Below are 17387 nucleotides of genomic sequence, written 5' to 3'. Positions count from 1 at the left end.
TATAGTTACAAGTAGTTATTTACTTTGTGAAATGGCGTGTTGTTTAATGAAAAATCCTATCCTATATTAACTAATAGTTCATTCATGCCTATTATATTAAAAGCTTGAAAGATTATATCTCTTTATACAAGAAAAACCTCCATCAATACTCAACTATGAATATGTAAAATTCCTATAACAACGATTATCTCTTGTAGAGACACTATTTCGCCTACGGATCTTATTGGTTATTTGACTTATTTCTGAGACTAATCAGGTGAGTTCTAATCTCGTGGAAGTGTTTATCGGCAAATCCACATTACTAGATTCAAAAGGATGAAGAAAATTAGCTTATGTATGAAAAGTTGGGAAAAAATAGAGACATTTTAAAGCAAAGTGATTTCAGTTTGTTTCTATTATTAATACTACTCATTTTTTCCATATTTTGCTTGATAATTATAGGTTATGATTAAAGAATTATTAAAAGAAGTAAAAATTTGACTACTTTAAACACATTTAAATCATATTGAAGAGAAATAGAGGAGAAAAGAAAAATTTATAAATAATCCTGTAGTTATAAAATAAAGAATAAATTCGGAATGAATCTCTAAACCATCTAAACATTTAAAAAATATGAAACTTTTAAAAGATAAAGAAATATAGAAATGAATAGTGTGATTACAAGATAGACCAATTATTAAAAGATAAATGTTATTGTCAGAAATACGAAGAAAAAATATAGATTTTTGTATCTTACTTGAATTATCAAGATATAAAATTAAATTTACATAGCTTTTTAAGTGATCACATGATTATTAGTCGACTTTTAATGTGAGTTATTTATGTATAGGTGTATAACTATATTGTGTGCATATAATATCAAGAAAACTAATAATTTGTCAAGTCACATTATATGATAAAACAATGTATTGTTTACTACATGTAATCAACCTCAGCAGTGAAAAAAAAGGCTTAATAATTGTGCTTCATATAGTATATAGTGAATTTTGGCTAAGGCTAGTAGCTACATAGACCATTGGCTATAAGTAGAGCCATTGGCTATTGGCTACCCATGCATTGAGTACTTGTTAGGGGAACTTTTGTGGCTCATATACATAAGGATAATTGTCTTTAATTGATGGAAAATATATGCAATTTATGCAAACAATGATTCCTAGAATAATTTTGTTGAAGAATGGACTCTTCAATTTTTGAATGCTCTTTCAAGTGTGCACGCAAGGTTATCATTAAAACTATAATGCACTAATATTTATGGAATGAATACTTTTATCCCCTCTAGTCCATACTCTAAGATATTTACAGCTGAATTACATATATCAATAAAAATAAATATCAAGATTGCAGCTTGTTTTTTTATTTAACTAAGGATATTTCATCACTTTACAAATAAGGAGCTAATCCATTTTGGAATACATAATTATCTGCCAACAAATGTAATTTTTAGTAATGAAACATTTGACATTTTTGTTTATTTGAAAATTCAGTAGAATTTTCTTGATAGATTGCAGCTTGGTTTTTAATAATATACTTTTATTGGTTTGAAAATATTACAAGATTATAATCTACTCTCATTTAATATTGTTCATTAATGTATTGTCTGGATAACAACAAAAAATAGAAATAATTAAAACCTTTAATAAGGACAAATGAGGGGGAAATAGTAAATGTTATGAGCCATATAAAAGATCGCAGGAAATAACAATAAAAGATCCAAAACCTTATAACGTCAACAGGACAGAGTATAAAAAAACGCAGGTGTTATGGGCCACTTGAACGAATAAATGCTCCTCACCGGTTCACCCCACAAACTTAGACAAGGCACAAATCCTCGTGTCATTTTGTGACATTCAAAGGCTACAATACTCTAGCACATTCTAATAGCAAATGCCCCTAGAACTTAAACACAACTTTAGTTCCTTACCCAAAAGGTAAGGGAATACCTTTGATAGTACAAAAAAAACAACTTTAGTTGTGACCTAGGCAAAACCAAAACCACATCCAAATTCACAAACAACGCCATAAAGCCAAAGATGTGGCTTGTATATTTACACACGAGTGCGGCAACTAATATTTACCACCACCTATGGCCTTCTCCACTCTATAAAATCATTGCCCAGGGAAGAACTAATTCACCAAAATTGGATCAATGAATGGAAAACAATGTTAAAAGAAACCTAAAAAAATCCATATTCAGCTTACTGTAACCTATCAAGTTTCCTTCTAAACCAATCTGACACTCGCCGAACCATGGTTGAGAATTGAACATTTTTTGACACTGTATAGTACTCCTCAGCACTTGATAGCATTACCATTATATCATGCTTAACAGCTTCCACTCTCCGATAGTAGTCATTCTTCAATCTTGTTTGAATCAGTTCAGGATAGAATTGAACGGGAAACCTGTAATGCATGCCAAACATGACATTATTTTAAAAGCTTCAAATGTGACTCATAATTTGTATCATCTATTTCTCTTGGCAAAATGTTTTTTATACTTTCTTTGTAAGCTTCAAATTGAAGTATCAGTTATAAGACTCTCTGCAGATTGTAAAATTATTTCAAGGCACTGAAATTGCCAGAATGGGGCTTATATAAAAGATCGCAGGCAGATCAAGCCTTTGATTTTCAGACAGAAATTTCAATTTGGTTTATCCTGTTAAGTGGCAAAATTGTTTTAGTACCTGTTTGAAAACTCCGACTTCTCCGCTAGTTGGTCTAGTGCCTGGATATCATAGCCCTGGAATAGTTGGAAAAAAGAATAAGGTTAGTATTCCATTCCATCCCCTGCTCCAGTCAATTTTGAAATATAGCATGTCAAAAGTTAGAAACTTTGCATTTATCAACAAGCCTAATTTAGTGAAATATAGAGTGGTTTATAAGAAATAAAGCTTCATGTGTACCCACCCTGTGGACTAATTTAGTGAAATAAGACAGCAGGGTATCTCTAATCTCAGGATCAATGCAGGGGTGCTCCCATTTAATCTCAGGATCAAATAGTTCCCACGGACTGTGCAGATGAGTTTCTGTCAGATCAGTCCTGTACTGGACTTGATACCGTTCCCAAGGACTGTCAGGAAAGTCATGAGATTTGGCTTGCACTGCAGTAATTCGACCATCCCACCAACTTCCACTTTTCCCGTCTTCATTTCTCCACCAGACTAAGCATTTATCTCTTAAAGACCAATTTCTGTTTACAGCAGTATCATACCATGTTTTCTCAACAACAAAATCAGCAAAGTTAATCAATTCAGGCAGAGTTAATTTGAATGATTTGCCATGGACATGTGAGGAGGGATCTACAAATCTAAGTTTGAGTTTACAACAGCTATCCCCAGAACCTGGGAGCACCGCATACTCAAGCTCTTCAACCCTGCAAATTTCAGAAGCGCTTACTCCATTACATGATTTCCATGGACCTGATTCTTTCAGCATAAATGATTCTATGTACTCTTGATGGCCCTGCCAATCAAATATGATCAAGAATATGAATTCGGAAACAAATTACAGAAATAACCAAATAAGGTGAAGAATATAAGTTTGGAAACAAAAAAAACATACATTCCAAAACAAACTATAAAGTGGAATTAGTTATAAGGTTAAAAAATCACTAATTCATAACATAAACTACCTGTCTCATGTATACTACTTCATCACCAAGTTGAGGAATAAAACGGTAACCCTCCTCCTGCTCTGACAACATCAACCATGACAACTTTTTTTTGTCGAGATTTGGCATCCTTTCAGTTAAAATGCTAGGGTCATTGGCAATATATTCATCATGCCGGTTTCTAGAAGCCCTTTTTCTTTGATGAAGTTGATCAGGCACATTGATGGAAGAACCTTCCAGACTAGATGTGCCCCTGGAATTTTTGCCCCGTCGAAGCTTAAACCTTAGGTTCAAAGCATTTGGCTCCTCAGAAGCTGTCTCCATCCTCATAGATCGCGTTCGAATTCTTGGATCACTTGTAACATCAGATGGACCAATTCCAAAACCATGCTGATTGCTGAAAATTGAAGTATTTTCTTCCGGGTCACAACCAGAACCATCTGGCAATACTTCACCTTTATATGACTTTTTCCATTCATGGGCGTGATCATAACTCGTCCTGCCCGAATATGAATGCAGTAGCTGTGCAGAACTTACTTTTCTGTCATGCTCAGCTTCTTCTGGTACTTCCATAACTAGATTAGGCCCTCTAAAAAAAGAGTTTCCTGAGATTAAGTCACCTCTATCGCCTGTTGAATCTGCCTGAGAACTAACAAATTTCAATTTGCAAGGACCTTCATTGTCTGCTAAGAGCTGTTTCTTTTTAATAACTAACTTTCTTGCTTTCATTGGAGCTTTCATTTTGAGATCACGAGAGTGGCTTGAGTGAAAAACTTCATTGTTTTCTACTAAGTCCTCCGTGCAGTTGCTAGATCCAGGCTGGCCTTTATCACTATCATTCAACTTATAACCAGACGTCAAGTAGATATCATGACTGCCAAGCAATGAAGGTTCAACAGATGAAACCTTAAGTGTGTTATCAATGTCAGCTGGCCCTGTGTCAACCATGCTGCCTACAGTATTGAACTTTCGGGACATATGATAAGATCTCCTGCAAAGATGGTTGAAAAAATATTTGAGATATTAGCAAATGAAGAAAAGGAAGCAGTATCATGAACATTTTTTACATTTATCTCAGCTTTACATACCCATTGGCATTGTGTTCATGATGACGTTCAGTGTCAATCTGAAAACCATCCCCAGATCCTGAATGTGGATAAGTTTGTCTGCACATGTTCCTCTCAACACTTATAGATGTGTCCAGACGATCACTTTCAGCTTTTGATTTATCAGTGTGTTCATCTGAGTTGTGGTTTTGGGGATGTTTGTCATTGGTCACCTCTGCAGAAGTTTCTTGATCACTTTTTTGGTGTTTCAAAGACTGACAACCCATATTCGCCTGCGTCTCACATGCCAGTCTCATGGGCACGTTCTTCTTAGAATCACGAATAGTAAACTTTAGAACTAGTCTCTGTTTTGTTTCAACATTTACCTGAGACTTGGAATGTGCGGGAGGCTTAGCTACATTGGCAAATTCTTCAAAAATTGGTTCTTTAAGTTCATCATGCTTATTATGCACTTTCTTCTCAGGTTCACTGAGAATGTCTGAATCTTCCAAACTGCCTGATGATTCACCTTCAGAAATATCATCTTCCCCATCGGTATCACTAATTTGAGACAACATATTACGAGCATTGCGAGCCGCAATTCTCTGAGGTCTCAATGTTTTAGCTTTGGAAGATTTCCTTTTTGATGACTTCGAGATGCCTTTGGATTTCTTCTTAACTCTGTTACTTCCAGAAGGATTACCATCACACTCATTCAAATTCCTTTTCCTGACACGCCTTCCAGAAGAAGCCGTTGCCTCGCCCTGAGAAACATTACGGGTTAGATGGTAAATTGAAATTAAAGATTGATCCAACAAAGATGATAAGGTTACCACTTACTTCAACATTATTCTTTTTCCTTCTTGATCTACGAAGGCCATCCCTGTTACTAGAGTCATCCTCACTGCATTCTGAATCACTAGAAGAGGCACAAACACTCCCTTGCTCACCTGCACTGGAACTATCCTCATTCACGTAGTATTCAGAGTCATTATCATCACTTACGACAATGTCATATTCTGGCTCCCAGAACATGGCATCTAAGAACTCTGGTTGTGGTTCAGGCATTCCTTCCAAATCTGCCAAAGGTATAACTGGGTAGTCCTGACCAACATTAAAATCTGCACCAACAGCAAATTTTACCAATGAAGGATGCCATTCAATGCCAAGAGCACCAAGCCGACGTCGCTGAAATTGACTCTGATAAGGTTCTGGATATGGCACCATACCTGATAATGAAATGACCTATGATAAGATAAATTTGTACACACATAAGACAGCAAAATTTTTACAAAGCCACATCATACTAGAATCACAAATAGGTTCCTGCAGGTTTCTTCGATGTGGTGGAAGCTGAGTCTCCTGCATCAGGTGTAACATAGGTTAGCGAACATATCGGTTTTTAATAGCCGAAAAATATAAGATTTATTAATTCAACTATGAGAGTAAAATCAACAAAGTTCAATGGCATAATGATCACTCTCAACCTGATCAAGAACATTTCCCTGAGTATCCTGAATAAGGGGTCGATAGTCTCCAAGAAAAAACTGCCAGAAAATCAAAGATACAACCATATAATTAAACTTGTTTTGTTAGGCAGCTGATATTATAATAAAAGGTGGGGAAGCTATATTGATTTGACCACCTGATCATATTTTGCATCCTTTTGGGACTCGCCTTGACCTGTATTTAAAAAATATATTTGGCCAACATCATCTGAAAGCACGATTGATGTTCCATCCCTATAACAAACAAAAAACATATTGATAGATTATTATGTTTAACACAATCCTTCAACGACAAGTAGTCCAGAGTTTAATCTTCCCTACCCATTATTTTAATAAAAAAGTTGAGTTTCAGCACAATGTGGAGTGGAACAATGCATTGTCCACACTCCTTGCCCAAAGGACTCTTCCTTGAAGGAGAATATTAAATAACAAAAGTTGTTATCAAGCCTTTACCTAATGGCTTAAGCATATCTCCTTTACATGGACATCACTTTAAGAGATCACATAGGTGTAACCTTTAGAGTTATGTAAGTCCAAAGAGTTTATCATTGCCAAAGACAAGTAATAATAAGTGAGAAAAGGGACAATATGAAAGATCAACATTGAGAATTACCAAAATAACAAAGTTTCAAAGAGGGAAAAAATATAGATGTAAAAATGAAAATTATAAAATATATAATAATAAGCAAGCACAACAATTCAAACTAAAAGAAAATCCAGTATTAACAATCATTCTTCTATAGACACTTACGGAGAAAACTTCCCATCAACCAACTTAAAACGTCCAATTTCGTACGTCCGAATAGGTACGCCCTCCCATATCTTGAAAAATAATATACCAGAGAAGCATGAATTAAATTATGCTTTATGAAGTGCATGCTAGTATTAAGAAAACATGGAAAAAAACTTACATCCCACACAATGGTCCGTCCATCATACCCAGCACTCATAGCAATCCGAGGATTGAAAGGATGAACATCCAAAACATACGACTGCCAAACATGGAAAAGTCAACATTTGAACTAGAATGAACTACAAAATCAAATTAAGATATAAACTCTGAAAACGACAAACTGAAACTTATGCTACAAACACCTAATTACAAAAGTGTGACAGGCCACGTTTCAAATTAATGAATTTACGTTTAGTCCAGAAATGTTTGACCTTTTTTTATTAGTCGAGCAAATTAACACCATTAAGGAGACCATAAGGAAAGAATGGAGAGAGGGAGAGAGATAAGAGAGGGTTTACAGATGCAGTATGACCAGTCAAAGAGTGCACTAAGCTGCCATCAACTGCATTCCAAACACATATTCTGCAATCTTCAAGATGAAAAGACAAGTCTTCAGGTTAAGCATGCAAGAACCTTCTTTCCATTATGAAATAACTTAAAATTGATTATCTATGGAAGAAAAGGAGGAGGTCACACAAGTTGAGACAATAGAATGCATTGTATACAAGTAACAGCAACAATCAGTAGAAGTTAGTAGAACAAATAGATGTTCACCAAAAGCTTTAATTCAATATTATGTCTTTCCGGTAAGTTATCAAAGGAAAGGGTTGGTAATTAACAAATTACTAGAGAATCTACACCAAAATGAGTGAATTACTACAAGGTAGACCTATAAAGTGAATAAACAGGAGAGAATCAAATTGTAATAAAATCCGAATTTAAGTACTTTTATGTAGCATCTTGACTGATTTTGATACAAGGTTCCAACATTTTACTATGCAACTATACCAGAGTGTATGTTAGTGTACCATCTTGAATTTAAGTACCTTTACGTTAGTGCAAAATGTAAACTTTCTCAACACATTATAGCTCCTACTTTTAGCAAAAGTACGTTACCCATGATAGCTGCAAGAACAAAGCGATTGTCCAGACTCCATACAATCATGTTGACACCGCGGGGAGTAGGTAGAAATCTCTGCCTTGGACCCCCTCTTGGAGGTTGAGGAGGCAGAGGTGGTGATGGCACCTTTAGATGATAGGCACGAGTCCAGCGTAAAGCTTTTCCCTGAAAATGCAACAGGGAACTACATAATTTGCCAAGTTTGGTACAGAAAAAATATGGAAGTGCACCATAAAGATGCCCAAAATAGTTCTGGATGATAAAATGGATTAAAAGGTCTCAAAAAGAAAGGAGCTAACATGGGATCTACGAGATCTAGGAATCCATATAATTGCACTTCCATCACGAGAGCAGGTAACTATGTTATCGTGACAAAACCTGAAAATATACAAAAAATTACTTTGTTTTGCAAAGAAGCATTAAAAGCACTAACATTGTTTTGCAAATAAGCATTAAGACATTTATCAACCAGGAATTTCGGAACTTCATGGTATTTTCTTCTTTCCAAGAGTCAGATGTCAAAAACTTTGAAGCCACGGAGCAACCACTGTATATGGAGGTAACAAAGACAATAAGAATCTTTATAAAAGAAAAATGAAAACAACTAAATGTAGATCTAATCAGAAGAGCCTAACCTAAACTGTACATAATTAACATCATTCTCATGGCCAGTTAATAAATCCATCTCATGTATAGGTTGTTCAGAGTCATCAGAGTTGGGCTTAAAATTAAAAGCACTCCACACCTGCAGATATCAGCATTTTTCTAAACCAATTTAAGCATGTAATATTTAAACAAGGAGCCTGCAAATGAATTAATGAAAAAAAGGGAAATTTCTGCAGAGTACAGATGTAAGCATAGTAAATACCCTGGCAAAAGTGTCAGAACTTCCAGTAACAAAAACAGTTCCATTTGCATTATATGCACAACAAAGTATCTGATAGCTTTGTTGACCATTGCTTGAGGAAGGTTGATTAGCTGGTGGAGCATTACTCTTCCCTACAAAATTAAATAATTCGTCAAGCAATCCTATGATCAATTAAAAATAACCTAGTAAAAAACAATTATGGCAGTCAACAGGTCAGACTACTGATCTAAAAGGCACTTTAAGTGAGAAAATAATGATTTGCATGTCCAAACTTACATTCAAATTGGCAGAGCTAGGCTAAAAAACACCATTATTTGAGGGGGCATGTTAAAGAAACCATTTTTAAAAAAAATTAAAAAAATACTAGCTTTTGACCATTTTGAGGGGTCTAACACGCTTGCTCAGTGCATTCAGCACAGATAACACAATCAAGGTCAGATTTTGATTTACACAAGATATTATAATTCCATCCATAGTTCTAAAATGAGGTATTCATTTAGAAAAACAAATATTTTACTGTAAAATGGTTTTTGTACTGGATTTAGACTCTTTTTTTATGGAAACAGAAAACTTATTAGATGAGAAGACAAAAGAAGAGGATAAGGAATTCTCACCCACAAAAAATGAGATAAATTCATGCAACAAAAGCATGTCAAAATCTTTGCATGTCTAACAAAGAAGCACCCCTAAGAGACCATGTGCAGAACACCAAAGAGACCAAATAAGAAACCCTATCCCATATGAAGTCTAGGATAGAAAAAGTCCTTCAAAATTCTAGCATTTACTAGACTTAGACAACGAAGAACAGCACAATCCTTGAAAACCTATGAGATTAATAAAATCTAATTGATCCAAACTCCAAAACCAAACATACTGAAGCACCATATTCAATTTAGTATGGTAATAATGCAAAACCCAGACCATATTGACTCGGCCTAATGACAGAAGAAGAAGCAGTGGTCTAACCAGTTGTAGCATCTGGAGGTTTAGGCAGGTATATTCGTGGATTGCGCTGTGAATATCTTGCATCCCATAATCGACAAGTTCCATCATCTGATGACCTATGCATCTCATTACAGTTAAGTAGCAAAATAAGAATCCCTGTAATAGCCTATCTTGAACACTAGAAAGGAGTTGATTATTAAAGTAAGAAGTAATTATTTCTTAGGTACAGAGAATATAATTAACTAATTTAGATATGCTTAAAAAATTAAATACATGCTACTACACTGTATATGGAAGTAGGTAGATTTTCCAATCTTGCGATAGATTAATTAAAATAATGTAATATGTTAAGTAAACTACTAACACCTTCCTTCATTTGAAAAGGATATATATTTCGCCTGAAATATTTTTATAATAATATGGCTTTTTTGTTCTACACATACCTCATATGAAAATGAACTAGAACTCTCTTTTGAAGGATAACAGATTTGCAGGCATAGGGGTTAATCAAAGGTCAAATATTAAAATTGTTTATGAAAAATACCCTTAAAGCATTTATTGTCTCCGCCTTCAAGCCAAACCCCCAGGCCCCAACCTAGTTATTGCATAGACACTTCATTGAAACTTTCCATTAAAACTCTCCAATGATCCACCCCCTTCCTTTTTCTTGGTTGAATTACTATTATTAACTTATAGTCACAGTATAAGCATTTATTACAACACAAAAGCTTAGTTTTACAGGTTTACCAAAAACAGATACAACAGCTTAGTTTATACAAATAAAATTCTTAGACTTTTGTATAGCACGTGCAACTTACAAAAAAAAACTAGGATTCAATATGTATGAAATGGTTAACTACATGATTTGAGATACAAGGCAACAACAGGGAGAAATAACTCGTAAGTTAAAATAGACTTACGATAGCAGCTGGTATATAGCACTGGGTCTGGGGCTAAATGCAATAGTATTAACAGCTCCAGTATGTCCCCGCAAAACTGATATTTGCATCCCATCTGGTAAGCGCCACTGTTTAATGCAAATATTTAGTACCCAAGGAATGTGGGGCAGAATATAAAAATAAAAGTATGCTACTTACAACTCGAATGACAAAATCATTTGAAGCAGATGCCACCAAAGCATTGTTTGAGCTTACAGCCAAATCAGTAATATCACCCTTCAATTCATACAATGGCAAGAGAAGATTAAATGATATAAAAGGAAAACACTTATCAAAATTACTTCCATAAACCATACTCATGACTCACTTCATGTCCACGACAACTAGCTAAACAAAATGCTGTTTCCATAGACCAAATCTTGACAAGCCGATCATCTGAACCACTAATAACATATCTCCCTGATCGATCAAATATGGCTGCAAGATGAAATCATAATTTTTCTTAATTTATCAACTGAGTTCAGTTATTAAAAAAATTAATTATACGCCTCGATGTTCTACATTATCAAATCAGTATTCAATTTCAGAAGAAAACCCCAAGGGAAAGTAGCACTTATCATGAAAATGCCTTGAAATAAACTTATACGGTTGCCACATGACCCACATCTAATTAATGACATTTATTGGATAAATGACCATGCCCAAAATGTCACCATTTTAATAACGAGTTTATCAGAACAGTATGCCATACCACAATAGACAGCCACACGGTGTCCCCTTAGCTTTTTAATATTTTGCATCCTTTGCACCATAGTTGATGGTTTGGCAATAGCGTAACATGCAGAGCGAATAGATGGAGCCCGATGATGCTTTGTAAAACCACCTCCAATTTCCCTTAAACTTAGCCCCTGAACCTGATTGGCCTGCATGTGTGGCCAACGCAGGTAAACTGGAGGGGACTTGCCTTGCTTATCTGATGTTTTCCTATCAACTGTACAAATACAGATTAAAGTAAAGTCAACACTTAACAGATATTGAATGTCTCATCCCATTATTCCATACATATTTGATATATATTCTGTTGTTTTATGATGGGGACATATCAGACTATAGAAATTGCCATTGATATTTAAATGCAAATTTTCCAATAGAAGCTTCGGACTATACTTTGAAAAGGGGAAGAGCGGGAAGAAATTCCAAACCGAAGACAACTTTTAGATCGAGCACTTAAATATCTAGAATCTTTTACTTTTCCCTTTTTTTATACATGACCATTACTAGTACTACCTGATATAAAATGATTACATTCTCATGCCCCAGAACATCTTATCATTTTTACCAAAACAGAAACTGAAGCAGGGTTTGCAATACCCATCCCATACTTAAGTTACTGCTAGCAGGCTAGCCCTAACATATTAATACATCCCTCTTTTTGGAAATATATATTAATACATGCCTTTATGAATGTTCCACGGGAAAGGAAAATAAAATAGTAATTGACATCTAAAATTCATTAATTCACATAATTCATAATTTCATATAAAAGATAAATTTTACAGACATTTTTTTCAGTGTATCTACAGTTAAAAATTATTACAAATTCTTAAATTGAATGACCGACAAGAGAAAGTAGATTACTATAGCATATCACATACCATTGAGAAGTGAAAAGGAGCCGTATCCAAGTAAAGTAGGAACATCAGCTGCATTAGGACTACTTTCTCCAAGTTTTCCATGCAAAGGATGGACAGTCCTCAGCATCAATTGCTTCAGAAGCTTTACCAAGTGATCCATATCTATGTGAGGATACCTTGTGGTACACAAAATGACAAATAATTAATGCACATACAAACAATATTAAAAGCAGCCCTTACTAAGTTGGGAAAAAGGTTTACAAACCAAATAACAACAATTATTACATTAAAATATGAAGCAGGCCCTGTTTCCAAGTAATATCTAAATGTATATGCCTCTACCAATAACAATAACACTCTCCAATCCAAAGTTTCTTTTCTATTCTTTTTTTAAAGAATTTAAAAACGAAAATCATTTGTAATACTAAAGTCCAAATGAGAACCTCTTAAGCGTACATGCATTGACTATAGACTACAGCTACCATCTTTTAAATACTAGACACCTATGATATACCTCAAAGTTCAAGTTGGTTGAGACTCAATCTGATCGAGAGTGTCAGTCAACCACGTCAAGATAACTAACTAAAAAACACCAAATAATGACTACATGTTGAAACGCAACACTTGGACACAGAAACATAAATAAATAAAAGGCAACTACATGTTTATAAAGTTATCTACAATTGTTGCTATTTGCTAATATGCATTGAACACAATCAAGTAGTCAAGGATCAATAACAAGAAAAATCAAGTCTTAATCTCATTAGATGGGATCAGCTACATGGATGGAACGACATCATAAGGTTCTATTCGACCCGTTTTGTCTACAGTTTTTTTTTTTTTACCTCTCTCTGACTTTAAAAATTAGACTAACCTATATTTGATCTATTCTCCTTATTGATGTTTCTAATGGTCTCTTTCACACATGCCCAGACCACCTAAGGCAAGATTATACTCTCTTTATTGGGGTTTCTTCCTAATGCATTCATTCCTGATCAAATCTTCTCTAGTTTGTTCACTCATGTAACACAACATTCTCATCTTTGTTGCATTGAGTTTATTTTGTTGTTGACATTTTAGTGCCCAACATTCAATCACATTACTCGCATATAACATTGTCGGTCTTATAGTTGTGCATTAAATTTTCCCTTTAAACTTGAGTGATACCTTTTTATCATATCTGAGACCAGACACATTCCCTCATTTTATTCACCTCGCTTGAATCATATAGTTTACATCTCCCTCAATTTTCCTAGCATGTTGTATAATTGACCTAAGATACTTAAATCTAGTGACTTGTGGTATAATATGATCTCCAATTTGTACCTTTATAGTAGGGTTTGTCTGTCTTACTTCATATACTTTGTCTTATTTCGCCTTATACAAAAGTCTTGTGCTTCTAAAGTTAGTCCACACATTTCTAGCTTCTCATTTAATTCATTTATCGAATCTTCAACTAAGACAATATCATACGCAAAAAGCGGGCATTATGGCACCGGTTTGTTGATATGCTCATTAAGAAATCCAAGACCAATGTAAACAGGTAAGGGCTCAGTTGACCCTTGCTGTAGTCATATAGCAATACAGAAATCTTTTGAGACTACATCTTGTGCTCTCAAACCAGTCTTGACCTCATCATATATATTCTTGATTGTTTGAATGTAGGCAATCCAAACTTTTTTCTTCTCTAAAGCTTTCCACAATATTTCTTTAGGCATCTTATCATGTCTTCTTCAAATCAATGAAAACCATGTCTAAGTTCTTTTGGTTCCTTCAGTAATTCTCCATCAATCATCGTAGCAAATATATAACCCCAATGGTTAACCTCCCCGACATAAAACCAAGTTGATTTTTAGTAATATGCGTCTCTTGTCTATTGTCAAGGATCTATTAGCATATATAAAAAATTTCAAATAACCTTAAAATCTTTGCAGCAAGCTATGGCCACGAAAAATATTATGTGGGTGAAAATTTAAAAGACATCAGATCTATGTGAAACAGGCTGCATATGAGAAAAATGAAAAGGAAGAAGGAGTTCAAGCTGATTCAATATATATTTCTGTTGGGATTTATCAAAAAAGAATAGTTCAACAAATATAGTAAATAGTAAATACCTATTTTTTTAGAAGTAAAGTATAGTCAAATCCAACTTCCAACACCAAATTGTTTGAAATATTGTATCCTAGTTCCCAAAAAAAATTAAAACAAGTTTGAAAAGCTATGTCTAAAACTAGAACCTTATTAATAGTAATCAAATGACAATAATACCACAAAATATTCCACCCTCTTCTCATTCCTAGATAATTTGCATATAAACAAATCAGAAGGCATATACGAAAAGCAAAATACCTGTCCATTAATTTGTTGTAATCTAAAGGTAAAGAGGTGCCATCATTATCATCAACATCCTCCTCACTGGGCACACCACTTCTTGAAAACCAAGCATGATACCTCCTAGGTAGAAGCTGATGCTCTAAAAGTTCATTCTGGAACTGTGCAAAAGTCTTCTGGCATGGCCCAGCAGACAAGAAGTGCATCATCAAAAAGTAAACTTCTCTAATGTCTATATCCACATTATTCTGAACAATATGTCCAACCGTTCCCATATCCTTGGGGGATCGAGCCATCTCATCGACCTGATTTGGAACACTCATTGGTGCAATACTCAGCGAAGATGCACCGCCAGAAGTTTTACACTTCCGCAAATCCATATCCGGAAAACGGCTTACAGCAAAAGAACAACCTACAGTACATAAAAGAAGTGCTTATGCTACAAATTTTAAAGAAAGCCCTAAATTTCCAAGTACATCATACAGCATAAGCGAATAACTACTTCAGATTTCATTACCAATAAATAAATAGATAGACAATATCCATTTTCAATCTCAATTGCATTAAATTCAAAATCATTTTTCTTATATTTTTTTGTTCCTGCGTGTCCATTAAGAGATCAATAGATTGACGCTAAACCTAAATGAGATTATATTAGTCCCAATTTGAACAATTAGCACAAGCAAGTACTTTCTACAATCGAAAACAGATAAATCAAACCTGAAAATTGCAGTAAAACCATTATACTTCCTTTTCTTTAGAACAATTAAAAAATCAAAGTGAAACTGTTCAATTCAAACAGAATAAAACAAAAACAAAACAACAAAGTGGATATTAGAGAGGGGGAAAACCTTTGAAATGGTTGAAGCTGAAGATGCAGGAGCAGTTACAGAGAGAATTTGAAGTATTTGAAAATTGTCACCACCTAAGTCCATTAATATAGGCACAAGAGAATTGAAGGGGATAACCGAATCTGAATAGAATGGACAAAATTTCAAGCTTTAGGGTTCAAAGGAAAAGAATCCAAATAAAAGATACAGTTCCCTAAACAACAAATCTGAGAAATGCATAAATAATATTTATTTACCTTTTGCAATTAACAATTGGGGCGGAGCGGTTGGAATTTTGCGTTCTTTCTTCACTGTCCCACGGAGGTGCAGACCAAATTCAAGGAATTTTAAATTAATTCAGAAATTAAGTTAGAAGAAATATTTGTAGAAAAATAAAATGGAATAAAAATTAATAATTTTTTTTTTAAGAAAGACTGCATGTGTAGTGAAAATTTTGGCATATCAGGTTCGGGGATTATCAAACTAATAATAATTACCCTAATATAATTTTGTTCCTATCCGGCGAGCCAAATGTCATGTTTAGACGCCGAGGTGGCCCCACTTGTTGGGACCATCAAAGTTGACCCAGGGGACAGCATGCCTTCCATACTCCACCAACCTACCTGCCAGCATGACAGACGGGTTGCAGAACGGGAGCCTAACCAACCACAGGCTAGAAGACAAGAAGGGCACAGTGTACGATCCTGCAGACCGCCTGACACGGGAAAAGCAGCTCCCGACAACACCTTTGGTCGGCCACGCGTTGCACCACCAGCCAAGAACCCAATGTCAACTCTTACTCCTATAAATAGGAATACCCACCAACAGGAAGTATCTTAATCTCAACCCCTTGACTCTCTAATATTATTCTTCCTATCACTCACTCTCTCTAGTTCATATACTGACTTGATCGTCGGAGAACCTTTTCAGGTACCTCCACCGGCGGGCCCAACTCTCTTGCTTCCTCCTATCACCTTGGCGACCACTTCCTACCCCTTCATCAACATCTGATCCATCATAGTCCGTATCTTTGTGTTTCCTACTCACACAATGGTAACCACCAAAAACCGAGCTCTATCAACTAGCCAAGTCGACCCTGCACCAAGCAACCTTCCCCCACCGAGACAGCCATCCCACCAAGCTAGCCATAGCCGTCAGGCCACTCCAGAACAGCAGCCAACCACCCAACAACTTCTCCAGATGCTGGAACGCCAAGAGCGGCTCATCCAGCAACAGGCCGATGTCATACAGGAACTCCGCCACTCCAAAATCAACCCTGAGGATCTTTCCGAACGCCCTCTTCACGAGAATAACCGTGAAGAGTCAGCAAACGAGTCACACCCACCATCCCAACCAGCCCCACACCACTCTTGTGGTGCTAGGCATCCTTTTACACCTACTATCATGGCTTATCCCTTACCCTCCCATTTCCACCGCCCAACAAACATGGACCAATATGATGGGACGGCAGACCCACAAGACCACCTGGACGCCTTCGAGGCTTCTATGTTATTCCATGGGGCGTCTGACCCCATCATGTGCAGGGCCTTCCCCCTGACTCTTAAAAAAGCGGTCCTTCAGTGGTTCACCCGCTTAGCCCCAAGCAGCATCAACACTTGGGAAACCCTTGCTTCCGTTTTTAACACAAGATTCACAGCAAGCAAGGAGCAACCAAGGTCATCATACACGCTGTCCGGCATCCGCCAAGGATCCAACGAATCCATCCGAGCATACCTCGATCGATTCAATACAGAGGCTATGAAGGTAAGAACACTAAGCCCCGAGGTAGCCGTGCATGTCCTCGTTATGGGACTCCAGGAAGGCCTCTTTCGCACGGAACTAGCCAAATACACTGACCTCACTATG

The 17387-nt window shown here is 35.8% G+C and overlaps 1 protein-coding gene across 4 annotated transcripts; it reads right to left on the bottom strand.

Moving 5' to 3' along the window:
• LOC109354361 (bromodomain and WD repeat-containing protein 3-like) lies at positions 2047–15871 on the bottom strand. Of its 4 annotated transcripts, XM_019596812.1 has the most exons (26): positions 15543–15769; positions 14710–15103; positions 12382–12536; positions 11478–11717; positions 11094–11203; positions 10925–11002; positions 10748–10854; positions 9849–9943; positions 8883–9013; positions 8650–8759; positions 8484–8561; positions 8314–8392; positions 8011–8179; positions 7413–7483; positions 7073–7153; positions 6913–6983; positions 6299–6395; positions 6141–6200; positions 5961–6015; positions 5494–5882; positions 4696–5417; positions 4101–4598; positions 3629–4004; positions 2905–3459; positions 2682–2737; positions 2047–2400 (listed from the first exon to the last, which is right to left on the bottom strand). In XM_019596812.1, exons 2-26 carry the CDS (start codon positions 15069–15071, stop codon positions 2196–2198), a joined length of 4950 nt encoding a protein of 1649 aa, XP_019452357.1. In that variant the 5' UTR covers positions 15072–15103; positions 15543–15769; the 3' UTR covers positions 2047–2195. The 4 variants fall into 4 exon arrangements, with proteins under 4 accessions (XP_019452357.1, XP_019452356.1, XP_019452355.1 ...); XM_019596811.1 differs by lacking the exon at positions 15543–15769 and adding an exon at positions 15786–15871 and having other exon boundaries at positions 3629–4598; XM_019596810.1 differs by having other exon boundaries at positions 3629–4598.

This window comes from Lupinus angustifolius, chromosome LG08 (assembly GCF_001865875.1).
Source record: "Lupinus angustifolius cultivar Tanjil chromosome LG08, LupAngTanjil_v1.0, whole genome shotgun sequence".
Taxonomy (NCBI): Eukaryota; Viridiplantae; Streptophyta; class Magnoliopsida; order Fabales; family Fabaceae; genus Lupinus; species Lupinus angustifolius.
Note: the sequence above shows the minus strand (reverse complement) of the source record. Positions and strands in the feature narration are given on the sequence as shown.

Excerpts from the sequence above, each read along its gene's own strand:
- LOC109354361 (XM_019596811.1), bottom strand. The coding sequence starts at position 15,071 with ATGGATTTGCGGAAGTGTAAAACTTCTGGCGGTGCATCTTCGCTGAGT. Across the intron at positions 9,944-10,747 it reads GCTATATACCAGCTGCTATC|GTCATCAGATGATGGAACTT; the intron begins GTAAGTCTATTT and ends TGAGATGCATAG. Across the intron at positions 8,760-8,882 it reads GTTCTGACACTTTTGCCAGG|GTGTGGAGTGCTTTTAATTT; the intron begins GTATTTACTATG and ends TGATATCTGCAG.